This window comes from Scyliorhinus canicula, chromosome 6 (genome assembly GCF_902713615.1).
Source record: "Scyliorhinus canicula chromosome 6, sScyCan1.1, whole genome shotgun sequence".
Taxonomy (NCBI): Eukaryota; Metazoa; Chordata; class Chondrichthyes; order Carcharhiniformes; family Scyliorhinidae; genus Scyliorhinus; species Scyliorhinus canicula.
The window spans coordinates 211,376,933-211,396,655 of record NC_052151.1 but is presented as its reverse complement, the minus strand read 5'-3'; the positions used below and the strand labels follow the sequence as shown (position 1 = coordinate 211,396,655).

The window sequence follows — 19,723 nt, the reverse complement described above, 5'->3', positions numbered from 1 at the left end:
GGATGCCAGGATGGCACTGGCAATGGTCCAAGGGGAGACCAAGCCCATGAAAGGAGGGTGTAGGGATATGAAGTGTGGGGTGGGGAGGGGGGGGGTGCAGGGCTAGGAGGTAGGTATCTCTGAGAGGTTTAGGAGGGTGAAGGGTGGGGCTCCTGGAATGGGGGGCTATGGGTGTGGAGGGTGGCTGAAGAGGCGGGCACCCAGGGACCATGTAGCGGGGTGTCCTCACTTGGCGGGTTGTGAGTTAATACCTGTATGTCTGGGGGATCACATTGCCCTTGGGTGGGGGGCCTGGGGGGACGCACAAGCTCACTTAGAGGTCGGGGCCCCCTTTCAAAATGGCGTCTGGATCTCTGAGGAGCCGGTCTGGTCAGTGAGTACAGCCCCCCAGTGATGAAATAAATGATGGGCTCGACTTGTCAGAAACTCCCCAGAGCCCAAAAAAGTGACTAAGTGTGGTTAGATAGCGGCGGGAACTCATCAACAGATCTGACGGGAAATTCCCAGCAAAACCCGCTACAAACGAAACTCAGAAACCGTCCTGTTTGATCTCGCCCGGAAGCTCCAACAATGTGGAATCTGTATGGGTCGAGTTGAGAAACACCAAGAGGGAAAAAAAACCTCAGTTACGGTTGTAAATCGACACTCAAATGGCAGTGGTGATGTTGGGAATGGAATTAGTCAGGAATTAGAGATGCGTGCGATAATGTCACATCTGTAATGATGGATGAATAATCTCCATATAGATTGGGAAAATCAAATGAGTCACAATATCACAGAGGAGGAAATCCTGGAGAATTTACGGGATGGTATTCAGGATTAATATGTTGAAGAAACAGCGACGAGAGAACAGTTCATCCTGGTCTGGGTACTGGGTAATGAGAAAGGAATGATTGGCCACCTAGTTGTGGGAGACCCCTTGGGGATTAGGGACACGAGTTGCTTATGATGGATTGGGAAACATTGGGTGCGATTCAGTCAACAAATGTCAAATTCTGATTTTGTTTTTAGTGGGGTGTTTCCCAGTGGCTAAAGCGTCAAGAAAGGCCTCGCTATTCAACGGAATTTGCCATTTTTTGATGTCAGATGTTGGCAAGGCCTCACCTCGAGGGCTGGATTATTCTGCCCTGCCCACCGCATGATCACCATGGGCGGGATGCGGACCATTTAAAGGTCCATTTGAGCCCAGGCGGGAATTTCCAGTCGCTGGGTGGGCTGGGATGGGGAATCCCGCCCAGAGTGGTTTCCTGTTAGCAAGCTGATCCTCCCAGCAGGAACGGCTGTTTGCAGAATGGGGCATCATTTCTATTCGAATAAATGGTTTTTTTTCCACACGGCAGGCAGTGACTAGTGGTGTACCACAGGGATTGGTGCTGGGACCCAGCTCTTCAAAATATATATTAATGATTTAGATGAGGGAACAAATCCAAATTTGCAGATGACCCAAAGCTGGGTGGGAAGGTGAGCTGTGAGGAGGATGCACAGATCCTCCAGTGTGATATCGCCAAGTTGAGTAAAGTGGACAAATGAATGGCATATGCAATATAATTTGGATAAGCCCACTTTGGTAGCAAAAATGGGAAGGTAAACTATTATCTAAGTGGCCAGAAATTAGGAGCGGAAAATGTTCGAGAACGTGGGTGTCCTCGTACACCGATCGCTGAAGGTAAGCAGGCAGGAAAGAAGGGAAGTTGGATGCAGGCCTCCATGGCGTGAGAATGCAAGTACAGGAGCAGGGCTGTCCTGCTGCAATTATACTGGGCCTTGGTGAGGTCACATCAGGAATATTGTGTGCAGTTTTGCTGCCCTTATCTGAGGAAGGATGTTCTTGCTACAGAGGGAGTGCAGAGAAGGTTTGCCAGACTGACTCCTGGGATGACAGGATGGACGTACAAGGAGAGATGGAGTCAGTTCGGATTGTATTCGCTGGAATTCAGAAGAATGAGGGGGTCTCATAGAGACCTATAAAATTCGAACTGGACTAGACAGGGTAGATACAGGAAGGAGGTTCCCTCTCGTGGGGCTGTCCAGAAACAGGCTTCACGATCTGAGGATATGGGATCGACCATTTCGGACAGAGATGAGAAGAAATGTCTTCACCCAGAGTGATCAGTCGGTGGAATATGCGACCATAGAAAGAGGTTGAGGCTAAAACATTGCAGGATTCTCCGCTTCATAGACTAAGTGTTGACGCTGGAACTGAATCCGTGGACTCCTACGGCAGCAAGATTGGCACTGGTCCCGAAGCAGTTCCGGACCCGTTAATAGGCTGGCACCAGCGCCACGTGGAATGTGAGCGATTATAATGAAAAGCGGTATTAGATTTGCCGGGGTCAGGATTGGCACTCGAGAAGCTGACAAGCTGCAGCCACCTATTAGCACTCCACTCCCCACACAGTCATCCCAGCAAATAAGATGGCTCCGTTTGCGCTGGAGCACCCCTCATCCAGCTGAAGAGTCGGCTGGACCAGAAGGTACCTTGGGGTGGGGATGGGGGGGGGGGGAGGGGGGGGGGGGACGCCCATACAACCCGTGGCACTAAGTTCACAGTGGGCAGTCAGTGGCGTGCGTAGCCGCATGGCTGCCTTGCAGGCTGAGGCAATGGTGTTCCGTGCCATCCACCCAGGCCCCATGGCCCATCCCCTGGCCGGCCCCCGCGACTCGCCCCGGCCCTGGCAGAAGGCCCTCGGTCGGCGGCACAACATTCAGCAAGCGATAGCAATGATGGGCACCTTTTGTATCCCTCTCTCTCTCCCTCAGCAGTCACGATGCCTGTACCCCTCTCTCTCTCCCTCAGCGTCACGGTGCCTGTACCCCTCTCTCTCTCCCTCAGCAGTCACGGTGCCTGTACCCCTCTCTCTCTCCCTCAGCAGTCACGGTGCCTGTACCCCTCTCTCTCCCTCAGCAGTCACGGTGCCTGTACCCCTCTCTCTCTCCCTCAGCGTCACGGTGCCTGTACCCCTCTCTCTCTCCCTCAGCGTCACGGTGCCTGTACCCCTCTCTCTCTCCCTCAGCAGTCACGGTGCCTGTACCCCTCTCTCTCCCTCAGCAGTCACGGTGCCTGTACCCCTCTCTCTCTCCCTCAGCGTCACGGTGCCTGTACCCCTCTCTCTCTCCCTCAGCAGTCACGGTGCCTGTACCCCTCTCTCTCTCCCTCAGCAGTCACGGTGCCTGTACCCCTCTCTCTATCCCTCAGCGTCACGGTGCCTGTACCCCTCTCTCTCTCCCTCAGCAGTCACGGTGCCTGTACCCCTCTCTCTATCCCTCAGCGTCACGGTGCCTGTACCCCTCTCTCTCTCCCTCAGCAGTCACGATGCCTGTACCCCTCTCTCTCTCCCTCAGCGTCACGGTGCCTGTACCCCTCTCTCTATCCCTCAGCAGTCACGGTGCCTGTACCCCTCTCTCTCTCCCTCAGCGTCACGGTGCCTGTCCCCCCCTCTCTCTCCCTCAGCGTCACGGTGCCTGTACCCCTCTCTCTCTCCCTCAGCAGTCACGGTGCCTGTACCCCTCTCTCTCTCCCTCAGCGTCACGGTGCCTGTACCCCTCTCTCTCTCCCTCAGCGTCACGGTGCCTGTACCCCTCTCTCTCTCCCTCAGCAGTCACGGTGCCTGTACCCCTCTCTCTCCCTCAGCAGTCACGGTGCCTGTACCCCTCTCTCTCTCCCTCAGCAGTCACGGTGCCTGTACCCCTCTCTCTATCCCTCAGCAGTCACGGTGCCTGTACCCCTCTCTCTATCCCTCAGCAGTCACGGTGCCTGTACCCCTCTCTCTATCCCTCAGCAGTCACGATGCCTGTACCCCTCTCTCTCTCCCTCAGCGTCACGGTGCCTGTACCCCTCTCTCTCTCCCTCAGCAGTCACGGTGCCTGTCCCCCTCTCTCTCTCCCTCAGCAGTCACGGTGCCTGTACCCCTCTCTCTCTCCCTCAGCAGTCACGGTGCCTGTACCCCGACTGTTGAAACCACAAGTGAAACTCGACGTTGGTAATTCCTCCTGGCGGAGGCAGAGAATCGCGGAGGCCCCAGAGAAGACCGGGGGCCAATTTCTCCATCCCATCGCACCAGATTGGGCACGCCATCGGGATTCTCCGTTTCAACGGCTGGTCAATGGGGTTTCCCATTGTGGGGCAGCCCCACGCCGTCGGGAAACCCCCGGGCTGCCGGCAAAATGGAGCATCCCGACGTCGGAGAATTCAACCCCGGGTCAGGCCCGCTAATGATCTGTTAACTGTGTTTACTGTACGTGCGGAACAGAGCGCACTGACGCCGCTGTGAAGGCACCGGAGCATGGCATTCTGTCAGGCGCCCGGCGCCGACCATGGTTTCCGTGCGCCATTCTCCGCATTTTCCAATACCGCCATTGGCCAAAGTAGAATCCTGCCCTGTATGTTTTCAATAAGCAGTTCAATGTGTCACTTGGGACGAAGGGGCTCAAAAGATACGGGCGAAGGTAGGTTCAAGCTAGTGAGTTGGATAACACGGTAGCACGGTGGTTAGCACAGTTGCTTCACAGCTCCAGGGTCCCAGGTTTGATTCACAGCTCCAGGGTCCCAGGTTTGATTCACAGCTCCAGGGTCCCAGGTTTGATTCCCGGCTTGGGTCACTCTCCGGAGTCTGCACATTCTCCCCGTGTGTGGGTGGGTTTCCTCCGGATGCTCCGGTTTCCTCGCACAGTCCAAAGATGTGCAGGTATGTGCCAAAAATGGCCGTGTTGAATTGCCCTTGGTGTCCAAGAAGGTTGAATGGGGTTACGGGGATAGAGTGATGGTGTGGGCCTGGGTAGAGTGCTTTTTCCAAGGGCCAGTGCAGACTTGATGGGCTGAATGGCCTCCTTCTGCACTGTAAATTCTATGATTCTATAATCAACCACGATCACAATGAATGGTGGAAGGGCGGAATGGCCTCAACCTGCTCCTATTTTCAATGTTTTTATATGAGGGGCCTAGATTGAGTGGATGGTAGTCATATGGCATGCTTGCCTTTATCGGCTGGGGCAGTGAATATAAAAATTGGCAAGTTATGCTGCAGCTGGGTGGTAATGGCCTGTTTCTGGGGCGGGGCACAGATTTTTCAGTGATTGCTCCATAAAGTAGACGGGAAATTAGGAAAAACCTTTTTCACCCAGAGGCTGCACAGGGTCTGGAGCGTACTGTCTGAACGGGTAATCGAAACAGAAACCCTCAACTCATTTAAAATGTGTCTGGATATTCATCTCGAGGGCTGTAAACTGCAGGATTACTGATAAAATGCTGGGGGAGTGGGATGAGGCTGGGTGGCTCGCTTTGCAGCCAGCACAGACACGGTTTACCAAGTGGACTCTTTCTGTGCCATAAGCTTACTTATCCCAGGCCATACTGAACTTGATCCAGAAACAGAATGGGGGACACACCTCACAGTTAAAACATGCCTTTTCCAAATTCGGTTTTCAAATTTGCGTGACTTCATGTCTGAACAGGCAAAAAGACAAAATGGGTGTAACTTTCAACATTAATACACATCTTCCAAATTACTGGCAGCATACATATTGTCACAGCAGCACACGAGGAGGGCATTTGTCCAATGGTATCTGGGTGTTAAATAATGGGTTCAGAGACAGTCCAATTAGTTGTCTCATTTATGCTAAATATCCAATAATTGACACTGATATGTAAAGGGGCTTCAGGTGGCCTCTGTGTCAGGTGATGTGTTGTGATAGTTTTGTGCAGAGTCTGTTGAAGTGAAATAAAGGTGTTGGTGAAAAGGGGCAGAACTTTCGACTCTTTATACAATAGCAGATAAACGTCTAACACTGGGTCTGCTCTCTGCTAAAGTAATGAACCTAGTGCCACTCCCCTGTCCACTCTCACTCGTGAATTCCATGATTGGGCGGGTTGTTTTTTGAGGAAAGTTTGGAGAAGTTAAGCTTTGTATCCACTAGTGTTTGGTGGATTCTTGATTTAAAACGTTTTAAGATCCTGAGGTGTCCTAACAGGGTGGAAGTGGGGGCGGGGGGGGGGGATGTTTCCTCCTGTCAGGGAATTTAGAATTTAGAACTAGAGGTCACTGTTTAAAAATGTGGGATCACTCGTATAGACAGAAATCAGGGGAAATGTTTTCTCTCAGTAGGCTGTGAGTATCTGCAACTCTCTTCCTCAAAATGTAATGGAGGCAGAGTCTTTGAATTTTTTAAGGCACAGCCAGATAGATTCTTCATTAACAAGGAGGGGAGGGGGGGGGGAGGGTGAAAGGTGTTTCGGGGGTCAGCAGGAACATATGGTTACGGTTACAATCAGATCAGCCGTGATCTCATTGAAAGGCGGAGCATGCTCGAGGGGCCGAATGGTCTGTTCCTGCTCTGAATTTGTATGTTTGTATTCACTGTATTTTTTTCTTAATTAATTATCTACTTCTCTTTAAGTCAACAATATGCCTCCACCAGATTCTTAGGCAGCGCAGTCAGAGCCGGATCACTCGCTGTTTTAAAGCCCTTTTCCTCATATCACCATTATGTCTTTGACCGAACACCTGAAGTCGGTGTCCTCTGCTGGTTCTCAACCCTTCCACAATGGGAACAGTTTTTCCCAAGTGTGGTGGGCAGGAACGGTACATGATACTCATGTTGAGGGCAAATCAATGTGTTTGGCAGATTCGTCAAGACCTCCTTTCTTCTGTAATCGAAGACCTTGGGAGGGATTCTCCGAGCCCGCGGCAGGTCGGAGAATCGCCGGGGACAGGGGAAATTCCCACCATGCCACTCCGACGGCGGAACGCGATTCTTCGGCTACCTGAGAATCAGCGGTAATCGCACCTGCGCGTTTGGCGCCGGTCGGGGGGCACTGAAAGAGGCCCCCGCGGCGATTCTCCGTGAGTGACCAGCCGAACTCCCGCCAAGTCACCCGGCGTGGTTCCAACCTGATACCACCCGGTGGGAGTTCGGACCCACGGCCACGGGGATGGGGGGGGGGAGATGACTCCGGCGGGGGGGGGGGGGGGGTGACCTCCACGGGGTCCAGGCCCGCGATCGGGGGCTTCCGATCGGCGGGCGCACGCGATCTGGAGGGGGCCTACCTCCTTCTCCTCAGGCCCGCTGCAGGTGTCCGTCGTGTTGCTCGGCGCCAGTGCGGAGTCAGCAACCACGCACACTGCGCCAGCGCTGAGATGGCCGTCAAGCACAGGGGTGGACCCGTGCCGGCCGTGCAGCGTGCAGCACTCCGGCACCGTGCTGGCCCCCTGAAGACCGCTGAATTACTGAGCCAGGAGGCCCCTTGACGCCAGCGTCAACACTTGGCCTGGAGTTCAGAGAATCCCGGTCCATATTGGCAGCAATAATTAATTCACAACGTCTATGTTTTTTAATACATTGAGTAGCTTTGTGAATTAAAGTATTAATTGCAGAGAACTGGAGAAAAACATAATTAAAACTGGGTTAATTACAATTCAATGAATGGGCCCTGTTTTGAAAGATTAAGCCATGTTCACTTAAAAGCTCAGAATGGAAGAGTAAGAGTTCGAAAACAGCAGGTTGAAAGGTAGACAGAACTAAGGCAATTAGAGGTCATTATGGGGAACAAAGAAATGACACAGGAGATAAGTAGATATTTTGCATTGACCATTACAGTGGAGGATACTACAAGCATCCCAGAAATATTAAATACAGGGGAGGATTTAAAGATAGTTACCATCATTAGAGAATTAGCTTCAGGCAAATTAATAGGGTGAGAGGCTGACAAGTCCCCTGGACCTAATGGTTTGCATCCTAGGATCTTAAAGGAGGTAGCCACAGAGATTGTGGATGCATTGGTAGTAATTATCTAAAAGTCATTGCATTCTGGAACTGTGCCAGAGGATTAGAAAAGTGCCAATGTGGGATCCTTGTTCAAAAAGAGGGTATAAAATGCAGGAAACTGCAAGCCAGTTAATCTAACTTCAGTGTTGAACAATATTAGAATTGATTATTGAGGAGAGAATAGCAGTGCCTTTGGATAGTAACGATCTGATCAAGCAGAGTCAGCAACATTTCCTGAAGGGCAAATCCTATCCGACAACCAGTCTCTTTGAGGGGGTATCAGCCAAAGTGGATAGAGGCGAACACGTTGCTGTTGTATGCGTCTGGCATGGTCAGCTGGCAAACGTAGTGCGGCATCCTCTTTCTCCCCACCTGAGACCTTGGCATTGTTGATACTGATTGGCCAGCAGCTCTCGAGAGCAGGACTATCTATGACTGAGATGCAGAGGTCCCTGAGTTTGCTTGGTTCGGCTGCTCTCTGTCTGCTTTCGTTTGTGTACTTCTTTTAAAAAGACGTCTGTTGGTTCGTGACTGTCTCCTGTAACACAGTGGGGGATGGGGCGGGGGGGGGGGGGGGGTGAAAGAGATCCCTTCCTTCATGAAAAATGCACCTCGTGGTCACTGTGTGGATTTTTTTTTCATTGAATAATGGCTTGACTGGCCAGGCCCATCCCTAATTGTCCATGAGAAGGTATTGGTGAGCTTCCTTCCTGAACTACTGCAGTCCCTGAGGTGTAAATGCATGTAGAGTGCTGCAATGAAGGGGGGGGGGGGTCAAACCAGAGACAGTGAAGGAACGGCAATATATTTCCAAGTCCGCTTTCCTCCCACAGTCCAAAGATGTGCAGGGTTGGCTGTGCTAAAGTGCCCTTCGTGTCCAAAAAATGGTTAGGTGGGGTTATGGGGATAGGATGGTGGTGAGGGGAAAGGGTGGCGGTATGGGCTTAGGTGGGGTGCTCTTTCCAAGTGCCAGTGCAGACTCGATGGGCCGAATGGCCTCCTTCTGCATTGTAAATTCGAAGATTCTGTAATTCTATGATTCCTAATCAAGTGGGTGAGTGACTTGGAGGGGAACCTCCAGGAGGTGGTGTTCCCAGGTATCTGCTATTCCCAGGTTCCCAGGTATCTGCTATTCTTGTCCTGGAACGGTCATGAGTTTGAAAGATGCTGGGCGGGATTCTCCGGTCGCCGACGCTAAAATCGCGTTCGGCGATCGGTCGGAGAATCACCGTTCATGACGCGATGCTACGCCCAAAGCAACATACTCGGAGAGTACGCCACAGGTCGTAGCGACTGCCTCAGGTGCCCCCCCCCCACCCCCCCCCCATCGATGCTCCGCTCCCGACCGGCCGAGTTCCCGATGGCGTCGGACGCGTGTCGTCTCATCCGTCGGGAATTCTGCGTGGCAGCTGCGGACTCAGTCCAGCGCCGTCACAGGGCCAATCCGCGGGCAGTGGGACTTTGCCAGGGGCTGAGGGCACTGTTGGCAGGTGGTCCGGGGTGCGTGAGCCAGCCGAAGGGTGGACCCTATTTCGCGGGCCGGGTCCGCGAGCGGCCCAAAGCCATGTTGCACGGTGCGGCTGCTGCAGGCCACCACCGTGCGCCTGCGCAGCCTCGGACCCGACAATTCTCCGGGTCATATCGGGAGCTAGAGCCAGGTGCTCAATGCTGCTTTCATGCAAGCCCCCAGCCAAACAGAGGATCGGTGGCCGTTTTGCACCGTTTTTTTCTCTGTCTTAAAATGCCACCGTTCCCACGCCGGCGTGGTGACGTAGCCTCAAAATCGGAGAATCCAGCCCGCTGTCGACAGCTTCCATGAGTTCCTCTTGTCGATGGTACATACTGCTGTGATGTGCATCAGTGGTGGAAGGATTGAATGCTTGTGGATGGGGTGCCAATCAAGCTGGATGTTATCAAGCTTCATGAATGTTGTTGGAGCCGCACTCATACAGACTCCATCACACTCCTGACTTATGCCTTGCACATTGTGGACAGACCCTAGAGGGGATGCAATCAAGTTTTGATAGTTGTATGTTAGGATAAGAGGGCAGCTCAGTGAGGAGAGTGGAGTCCACTTAATCTATAATCCCTAGAGTTAAGAAGAATGGCAGATGATCTCATCGAAGTATGTCCAGTTTGGAGAGCATTTGACAAGATAGATGCTGGGTGGATGTTTAACCAGGCAGGAGATTAGGTGTCAGTGTCAAAATAAGGCATCAGATATTGTGGACTAAAATGAGGGAAGATTTCTTCACAATTGCACATCTTTGGAATTCTCTACCCCATAGAGGTATAGAGTTATGAATGTTTTTTGACTAAGTTCAAGAGAAAAATCTACATGTTTCAAATATTAAGAGAATAATGGGATATTGCGGTGCTGCAGGAAGGTGGGGTGATTTAAAAGATCAGACAGCATATTATTGAATTGCGGAGCAGAATAGACATGCTGAATGGCATAGTTCTGACCATATCCTTAAATTCTTAAGATGAATGGGACATGAATATTGGACGTGTTGTAGAGTGATTACTAGATATCGCATATGTGGTCTCGCACAGGTTAGTGTTAAGACTCCTCAAACATCATCGCCTTGATCAACTGTTCTCTAATAATCAGTAGCACATCTGTTGGCCATTATATTTTACTCCAAATGTTCAGTTCCGTCAATTTCAACAGAAACCAACATTAGGACAATCACACAATGGTTGCCAAATACGATTCTCCACATTTTCTGAATCTGATCATGTCCAATATCACCTTTCCAACAGGAATCTTTGAAGTAAAATGTAGATCTGTTACATCATGCTGAATATAAATGCTAATGTTGTCAGTGTGTTGTGTCTAATATTCACTACCTAGAGCCTATTCTGTAACATAAGGCACAAAGAAATATATTTGTAATGGTGCAACGCAATGTTGCTCTCAACTAAAATCATTTCTTGAAGTCCACTTGCCTGACTAACCAATTTGCACAAGGATCCAATGTCTCTTTCATCTATTCCCAGAAAACCACAACAACAGAAATCACCATGGCGGAAGATCCAAATCAAACTCAAACGGAGGAAGCTGAAATGGTGACAGGTACGTGGACCCTCGAGAAACTGTGGCTCAGAGTATCAGGTTCATATTTCAAAGACAAGCGCATAGATTACATAGAATTTACAGTGCAGAGGAGGCCATTCAGCCCATCGAGTCTGCACCGGCTCTTGGAAAGAGCACCCTACCCCCTATCCAAGGTCAACACCTCCACCCTATCCCCATTACCCAGTAACCCCACCCAACACTAAGGGCAATTTTGGATACTAAGGGCAATTTATCATGGCCAATCCACCTAACCTGCACATGGACTGTGGGAGGAAACCGGAGCACCCAGAGGAAACCCACGCACACACGGGGAGGATGTGCAGACTCCGCACAGACAGTGACCCAAGCCGGAATTGAACCTGGGACCCTGGAGCTGTGAAGCGATTGTGCTATCCACAAGACTACCGTGCTGCCTAGGTCACGTAGGAAGCGATGACAGGGTGAATACTGCTGGTAGATCTGTCCTAAATGAAACGCTGAGATTGTTGTCTGCATAGACACTGTCAGCAATATCAGCTCTGTCGTCATCACCTACTCTCAGTTCCTTGAAAATAAATACGGGCAATATCGTGGATCGGTCACCATCCGGAAAAGTGAGATGAGGCAGGAAATGCAGAAGTATCCAGGATGTGTAGAAAGTTGTGGGTGACACATTGAAGGGGTGCAAAGCGTTCATGTGAAAGGAACAGACAGGACAGGACAGCAGAATATTCTCCCAGCTGTAAAAGTAAAGTCCGAAGTCAGGGGACAGACAGGAATTTCTGTAATCATCACATGAATAAAGGCGAAGGGAATCAGTCTAGTAACCTAAAGAAGACGTTTATTTATAATGGGTACTATTTACAAAGGGGCCCAGTTAGACTTCTCGGGCCTTCTCTATGTCAGTCGGTTCCTATCTGGTCGACCTTATATGCACGTGGTGTGGCTCATCCTCCTCAGCTAGGCAGGGAAAGCAATCAACTAAGCCCCGTGTGTTCTGTGCAAGTTATTACAGTCATTATGAATCCCGCATACTGTGCTGCTTCTTTAGAGCAGGGGTAAATACACCATGTTGTGTTACGCTTCTTCATGTAGCATAAGCTGCTTCCTTGATGTATCCTCTGACAAAGGAAGGTTCAGACTTGGAGATAGGTTTAACACATTTATTGAACAGTTAACAATTCTCCCAGTGATCTTGCTATAGTAACTCAGTCTAACTAACCAGTCTGCTCTAAGCCATGCGGTGGGGTGTGATGCTTCCAATCTGCCCCTGTGTCGCCCGTGGAAAGAGACAGAGCATGTGTGCCCTGTCCTTTTATATGGGCTGCCCCCTTGTGGTAGTTTGACTGCCCATTGGTCGTGTCCTATTCTATGTGTTCATTAGCTGTATGTCTGCTTGTCATGATGTCTCTGGTGCTCCCTCTAGTGGTTACTTAGTTGTAGTGTATTTGCGTGAACCCCTTGTGTATTTACAGTGATGCATATCACCACACACCACAGAGAAAGTGCAGAATGGTTGCAGGGGAGGGTGTGAACTGCAAAGGTCGACACCTCATTTTCCGGTTTGCCTGATGTGGCTCATGGCATGCTTGCCTGCGCTCTTCATTGAACCTGGGTTGATCACCTCGCTTGGTGGCGGTGGAAAAGTGGGGCCAGGCCATGAGGTTTGCAGATTGTGTTTGAAAACAATTCTGCTGCTACCGTTGGCCCACAGCACCTCATGGATGCCCAGTCTTGAGTTGCTAGAATTGATCTGAATCCATCCCATTTAGCACAGTGGCCGGCCCACACAACACGATGGAGGGTATCCTCAATGTGAAGTCGGGACTTTGTCTCCACCAAGGACTGTGTGGTGGTCACTCCTACCGATACTGTCATGGGCAGATGGATCAGCAGCAGGTTGATTGGTGAGATGAAAACCAGATGGGTTTTCTAAACAACCCACAATGGTTTCACGGTCATCATTCGGCTTTTAATTCCAGATGTTTTACTGAATTTGAATTCCACCATCTGGCTTGGTGGGATTCAAACCCAGGTCCACAGATCATTACCCTGGATCTCTGGATTACTCGTCCAACGTCAACACCACTATGCCAGCACCTCCCCAGGCGGGCGGACAAACGTCAGATTGAATTTATTACCGAGAAGTCTGGTGATGGATTCCAGCAGGAGGGATGGGGAGATGCACTATCGACTGAAACCATAGAATTACTCAGTGCAGATCAAGGCCATTCATCCCACCTCGCCTGCATCAACCCTCAGAAAGAGCACCCTATCTACTCCCCCCGCCCTATCCTTGTAACCCCACCTAACCTAGATACTGAGGGCCAATCCACGTAACCAGCACATCTTTGGACTGTGGGAGGAAACCGGACTACCAGGAAAAAACTCCACACAAAGGGAGGAAGTGAAAACTCCACACAGTCACCCAAGGCGCTAATGACTGTGTCGCCTTCCCGCCCAGAGAAAAACCTTGGAGCTCACTTGCATCGATATTCAAGACATATTGACTGGGAAGTGACCAAACATGTGAGACCTTGGGCCTTATAGGTATGATGCACCGAGTATAAAAACAAGGACGTCATGCTGAACCTGTCTAGAACTTTGATTGAGACACAAGTAGATTATAGTACCCAAATCTGGTCCCCGCACTTTTGAAATGATGTTTGTGTTCTAGACAGGGTGCAGAGGGTACTTCCAACGATGATAGATTTTAGGTTATTGAAGCTGGAGTTGTTCTCATTCCAGCAAAGAAGATTGAGGGAAGATTTGATAGAGGCTAACAAGATTATTGCAGCTTTGGATGAGGCAGATAACGAAAAGCCGTTCCCATCAGCTGATGGTACAGAAATCAGGTGACTCAGAGTTAATGGGCGCGATTCTCCGCAAATACGGAGAGTCGTAAAGGCTGCCGTGAAACTGGCCGTGTTTCACGGCAGCCTCCGCGCCCCCTCCCAGGACCCGATTCTGCTCCCCGGTCGGGGCTAGCAGCGGGGCCCCGTGAACCTCGGCATCGCAGGCTTAGCGTCCGTCGCTAAGCCCGTGCGCCAAAGGTCACGGCGGCTGACGTGCACGATGACATCAGCCGCGCATGCGCGGATTGGACGGCTCCAACCCGCGCATGCACGGATGACGTCATCACGCATATGCGTCAAACCCGCACATGCGCGGGCCATCGTGCCCCTCAGCCGCCCCGCAGACTGATCCTGCGGGGCGGCGGAGGAACAAAGAGTGCGCGGGTTTCGGACCCGCTGCCCACGATCGGTGTCCACCGATCGCGGGTCCATGCCACAGCCGTGCCAATTGGTGCCATGGTTGTCGGGAACGGAACTTTGCGGCCGTTTTCACGAACGGTGAGAGTAGGTGTGTTTGCGTTCGTGAAAACGGCCGTAAAGGCCTGAGAACTCGGCCCATCGGCCTGGGGAGAATCGCTGTTCGCCGTAAAAAAACAGCGAGCAGCGATTCGTGTCGTGGGGCGGCCGTGGTGGGGGGGGGGGAGAATAGCGGGAGGTCGGGAAAAGTGTCGGGAAGGCCCTCCCGCTATTCTCCGACCCGTCGTGGGGGGCGGAAAATCGCGCCCAATGTTTTTGACAAGAGATTTGTGGGGTTGGGGAGGTGGGAGGGGGCGGGGTTGTGGCATGTGCGGGGGTGAGAGGGGAGGAGTATGTAAGGAATAATTTATATAATCTGTAATCCGCTGTCTAGGAGGGAAGAGGAAATGATTTCGAAAGCAAATTGGATTGACGCTTGAGGGAAAGAAGTTGACAGAGCTGCAGGGATAAAACAGGGCAATGGGACTGATGAGGTTGCTTTGCTGACAACTGGCATGGACTTGTAGACCTTGTGTGCCAGAACAACTGACTCCATGCTGTAAGATACTCACTTTAACATCATAACTGGGAGTTATATCAGCTCCTTAATCAGTTCAGATAATTCCAGTCAGATCAATTCTATTAACAGCACAGATGCCACCAGTTAAGTGTTGCAAATGACTCTATAATTCAATAAATAATACCAGCTCTATATTCAGCAGAAACTGCAGTACCAGCTCTGTAATCAGTACTGATTCTATCAGTACTAGCAGCTCTATAATGAACACCGATGCTGTCAGTTATTTCCGCCTTGGACGTCTATCATCATGCAGAGAAACTCTAAAGTTTGCACCTACTGTGTTATTTGTTTGGAATTTGCTGCACTGTTATATTTTGGATGTTAAGTATTTGACTGGCAGTACTGATTATTAGCATTCGCATTTCCTCCCGTGGTACTTCCCTTTCCTATGTTCGGAGGGTAAGATAAGAGAAGCAAAGCAACCATTCACTTATTGCTGACTCATACCTATCCTGCCCTCAAATAGCTCCAATCACCAATGTGGCATCCAAATGTATTGACATCAATCTAATTAGTCACCGGTCTGCCTGGCTTATTGTCCCAAACATTTAACTCGCTGAGGAACATAAAGATCTTTTATAGATATTTTGGATCATTTTACGTGGATTCATAGAACTTTAAAACCAGATTGGATGAATCAGAAGTAATGTTGCCCCCATTTTTCTTTCTGTAATAAAGCTGTCTCATCAACACATTAAATGAATTCAACCGGGCAGCACGGTGGCCTAGTGGTTAGCACAACCGCCTCACGGCGCTGAGGTCCCAGGTACGATCCCGGCTCTGGGTCACTGTCTGTGTGGAGTTTGCACATTCTCCCCGTGTCTGCGTGGGTTTCGCCCCCACAACCCAAAAATGTGCAGAGTAGGTGGATTGGCCACGCTAAATTGCCCCTTAATTGGAAAAAATAATTGGGTAATCTAAATTTATTAAAAAATAATGAACTTAACCGTGCCGTGTCTGGCATGAATTGTATGTCCCAACAGCTTGTAAAAGAGCCACCGTACCTCATTTCAATGTGTTATTGATCGACAGGAGATCACAGACAATCTTAATGTTCATTTAGTGACGAGAAAGGTTCAGTGATGATTCTTCAGTCTGTTTTCGACTGATATTGCGGTTTACAATGAGCAACAGCCAAATCTGTTGACAATTAACGTTCTGACCAACTTCTCTGATACGTGTTCGCATATTGGGTGACTGCAACTTTGAGCGAAAGCTTAAAGTTCTCATAATCGCATTGAGAGCCCATGAAACACGAGTTTAAATATTGGCCGGATTCTCCGGCTGTTGCAATTCACCTTTCCAGCCAGTATTGTACCCCCGCGTGTGGATTTGCCGGCAGCATGGGGTGGCTTCAATGAGGAATCCCATTGAGAGAATCCCACCGCCCAGCGAACGGCACTCTGCCAAGAAATGTGCGGCTGGGGAACCTGAGAATCCATCCCATTGTTTCCATTCACGTCAAAAGAATGCAATGGGTTGATCGAACTAAAATATCAGCAGAATGAATTGACTTTCCATGATGCAATATAAAGATTTACACACTTTTATGTTCACAGATCCTGTCTCCCAGTGCCTTGAGAACTTCACCGATTGCGACCTGTACAAGGTGACAGTATTCTTCCAGGATAGATTAGAACAGGCAATTGAAGAAGCAGGAATGGGCGTCAGCTTGGTGTTAACGTACGAGGAACATTTTACTGGGCAAGAACATCAGGCAAGTGGAGAAATCCGCAGTTATTTTTGATTTATTGCAACATCAGAAAACTTGTATGTAATAATGCATTTTGGTTTATTTGGGAGAATTGGTTGCGTTCGACTGGGGACATATTTGTGGATGTTTCGAATGGACAGATTATAACTGTCAACAAATAATCAGCAGGGCTTTGTCAAAGGGAGATCTTGGGCTGGATTCTCCGGTCTCCCAACCGCATGTTTCTTGGCGGGGCACCTCTCTACTGCCACCGCATGTCAATGGGATTTCCCATTGAAGCCACCCCACACCAGGAAACCGAGGGGGTGCACTTCGGGCAGGAACAGGAAATCCCGATAGACAGAGAATTCCAGTCCCTGTGATTCAAACTTATTGAATTTTCCGAGGAGGTGACTATGTGCATTGATGAGAGTAGTGTAGTTGCGGTAGTCTAAATGCCCTTCAGATAAGGTCTCACATGGGAAATTGGTCAAGAAAGCAAAGGCCCATGGGACCCAGGGCAATTTGGCAAATTGGATCCAAAATTGGCTTTGTGTCAGGAGGCAGAGAGAGATAGTCGCAGGTTGTTTTTGTGACTGGAAGCCCGTGCTCAGTGGTGCTCTGCAGGGATTGGTGCTGGGTCCCTTGCTGTTTGTCGTGTACATTAATGATCTGGACTGGATGTGAATAAAGGAGTTATGATTAGTAAGTTAGCAGATAACACAAAAATTGTTGGTGTGGTAAATAGTGAAGAGTCTAGCTTAGAGTACAGGATGACATTGGCAGGCTGTTACGTCATGAGCATGTCGCTTTAAGAAATGTTTGGCTGCTCATATTACTGCAGTGATGTCAGAATGGGGGTGGAGCAGGGCTGTCTGTCAGCTTTTTACTTTCGTTTTAGGCGGTTTGCTGCAGGGTGTGTTTTAGTTTTGTTTTCGGTTTGGGAGCTGAAGCCAGACAGAGCAGGTGTACTGCTGATCTCTCTGCCATGAAAAGACTATCTCTTGATCATTTGGTGAATTCAGAATTATAAATGTTCTCAGTAGTGAATGTAAACCTAATGTGCTTCCGTTGAAAGGTGTTTCTTTTGTCGTCTGGATGTTGTTTGGGAAGTTATTAAGGATTACTTAGTGCTGTAATCTTTGGGGGTTGTATTTGAATTAATGGTTGCTAAGATGTTCACTCTATGTTTTAAAAAGGTTGACTCGAGTTCATAGAATAAACATTGTTTTGTTTTTAAAAATACTTTTCCATTTCTGCTCTACCACACCTGTAGAAGGGCCGTGTGCTCCCCATACCACAATCTATTAAACGTTGTGGGTCAGGTGAACTCCATGATACACTTTGGGGTTCTCCAAACCCTGGCCCATAACAGTTAGATGGGTGGCAAATGGAATTTAACCGTGAATACTAAGGTAATACATTTTTGGTGGACTAACAAAGCAAGGGAATATACTATGAGTAGTAGGACTCTTGGGGTATAGAGGATGAGAGGGACCTTGGTGTGCATGTCGACAGATCCCCGAAGACTGCTGGACAGATAGATAAGTGGTTAAGAAGGTATCGGGGAAAGTTGCCTTTATCAGACGCGGCATAGACAATAAGAGCAGGGAGGTTATGATGGAGCTGTATAACATGCTGGTTAGGCCACAGCTATGTACAGTTCTGGTCACCACACTATAGGAAGGAAGTGATTGCACTAGGGAGGGTGCAGAGGAGATACACCAGAATGTTGCCTAAGCTGAAGCGTTTCATCTATCGAGAGAGGCTGGGGTTTTTTTTCTTTGACCCGAGAAAGCTGAGGGGAGATCTGATTGAGGTGTATAAAATAATGCGGGGCATAGATAGGGTGGATGGGAAGGAATTTTTCCCCTTCGCGGAGGGGTCAATAACCGGGCCATAAAGTTAGGGTCAGGCGGGTTAGAGGGGGAAGTCAGGGGAAACTGTTTCACCAAGACGGTGGTTTGAATCTGGAACTCACTGCCTGAAAGGGTTTGTGAAGTCGGGAACCCTCACAATGTTGAAGAAGCATTTAGATGAGTACATGAAGTGTCATAGTATATGAGGCTACGGGGCAAGTGCTGGAAAATGGGATGAGAACAGATAGCTGCTTGATGGCTGGTACAGACACAATGAATCAAAGATTCTCTTACCATGCTGCAAGAAGGGCTGGATTCTCCGTCCCGCCACTCCAGATTTCAGGTTCAGCACGCCAGCGGGATGCTCCACTTCGCTGGCTGGTCAATGGGGTTGCCCATTGTGGGGCAGCCACACGTTGTCGGGAAACCCCCCCCCCGGGCTGTCGGCAAAATGGAGCACCCCACCGGCGGAGAATCCAGCTATGATTTTCGATAACTGAGGCTTCCACTGGAAGTGTAAAAACAGATAAATAATTATTGCTGTACCATTGAGCCATGGTGTCCTTGTCAGCAGAAAAACAAGTAGTCAGCTTATTTCCACCTTGGAGCTCTTGGATCTCTAACCCTGTGCATCACAGCACTCCAAATGCAGATCCATTTTCCTCCTGTAATGTGATGAAGTGTCTCCCTGTTTTAGGCAGTGAATTACTAATGTTGATCACATTCTGGGTGAAAAAATGCTTCTCAGCTCTCCTCAAATTCTTTACACTAAAGCCATGTTTGTTAATTTCACTGCTATCAGAAACCAGTCTGCCTCCTCCACATTTTCTGGGAACTTCGTACTCTTCGTCGCCTAACTTTAATTCCCACCTACCCTCACCTGTTCAGTTTTTATGAAACTTTTCCCTCACCAACCTATCGCGAAAAGACCCGTGAATTATTCCACTTTCCTCCCTGCCACTGATCGGCCTCACGGTAGCATGGTGGTTAGCATCAATGCTTCACAGCCCCAGGGTCCCAGGTTCGATTCCCGGCTGGGTCACTGTCTGTGTGGAGTCTGCACGTCCTCCCTGTGTGTGCGTGGGTTTCCTCCGGGTGCTCCGGTTTCCTCCCACAGTCCAAAGATGTGCGGGTTAGGTGGATTGGCCATTCTAAATTGCCCGTAGTGTAAGGTTAATGGGGGGATTGTTGGGATATGGGTTACGTGGGTTTAAGTAGGGTGATCATTGCTCGGCACAACATCGAGGGCCGAAGGGCCTGTTCTGTGCTGTACTGTTCTATGAATCCGGAGAGAGGTTCCACGTGGAGCAAATTCACAAACTTATTCACGGGCATGTTTGTACCCAGCAGCCAGTCGCGGGGGATGGGACAGAGCTAGCTGAGGAGGAGGGGCACTGGGGGAAAGGAGGGGGGAACAGATGAGGGGGGATAGAGGCCGCCACCCACAGAGGAGGGCTA

General features: G+C 49.8%; 1 protein-coding gene across 1 annotated transcript in view; it reads left to right on the top strand.

The window, feature by feature from the left end:
- The window catches only part of LOC119967858 (NACHT, LRR and PYD domains-containing protein 3-like), a 42,844-nt gene that overhangs the window by 8,956 nt on the left and 14,165 nt on the right, over positions 1-19,723 (top strand). The window contains exons 3-4 of the mRNA XM_038800902.1: positions 10,765-10,840; positions 16,273-16,430. Of these exons, the coding sequence (XP_038656830.1) occupies positions 10,789-10,840; positions 16,273-16,430 (210 nt within the window). The 5' untranslated portion in view covers positions 10,765-10,788. The remainder of the gene's footprint in view (positions 1-10,764; positions 10,841-16,272; positions 16,431-19,723) is intronic.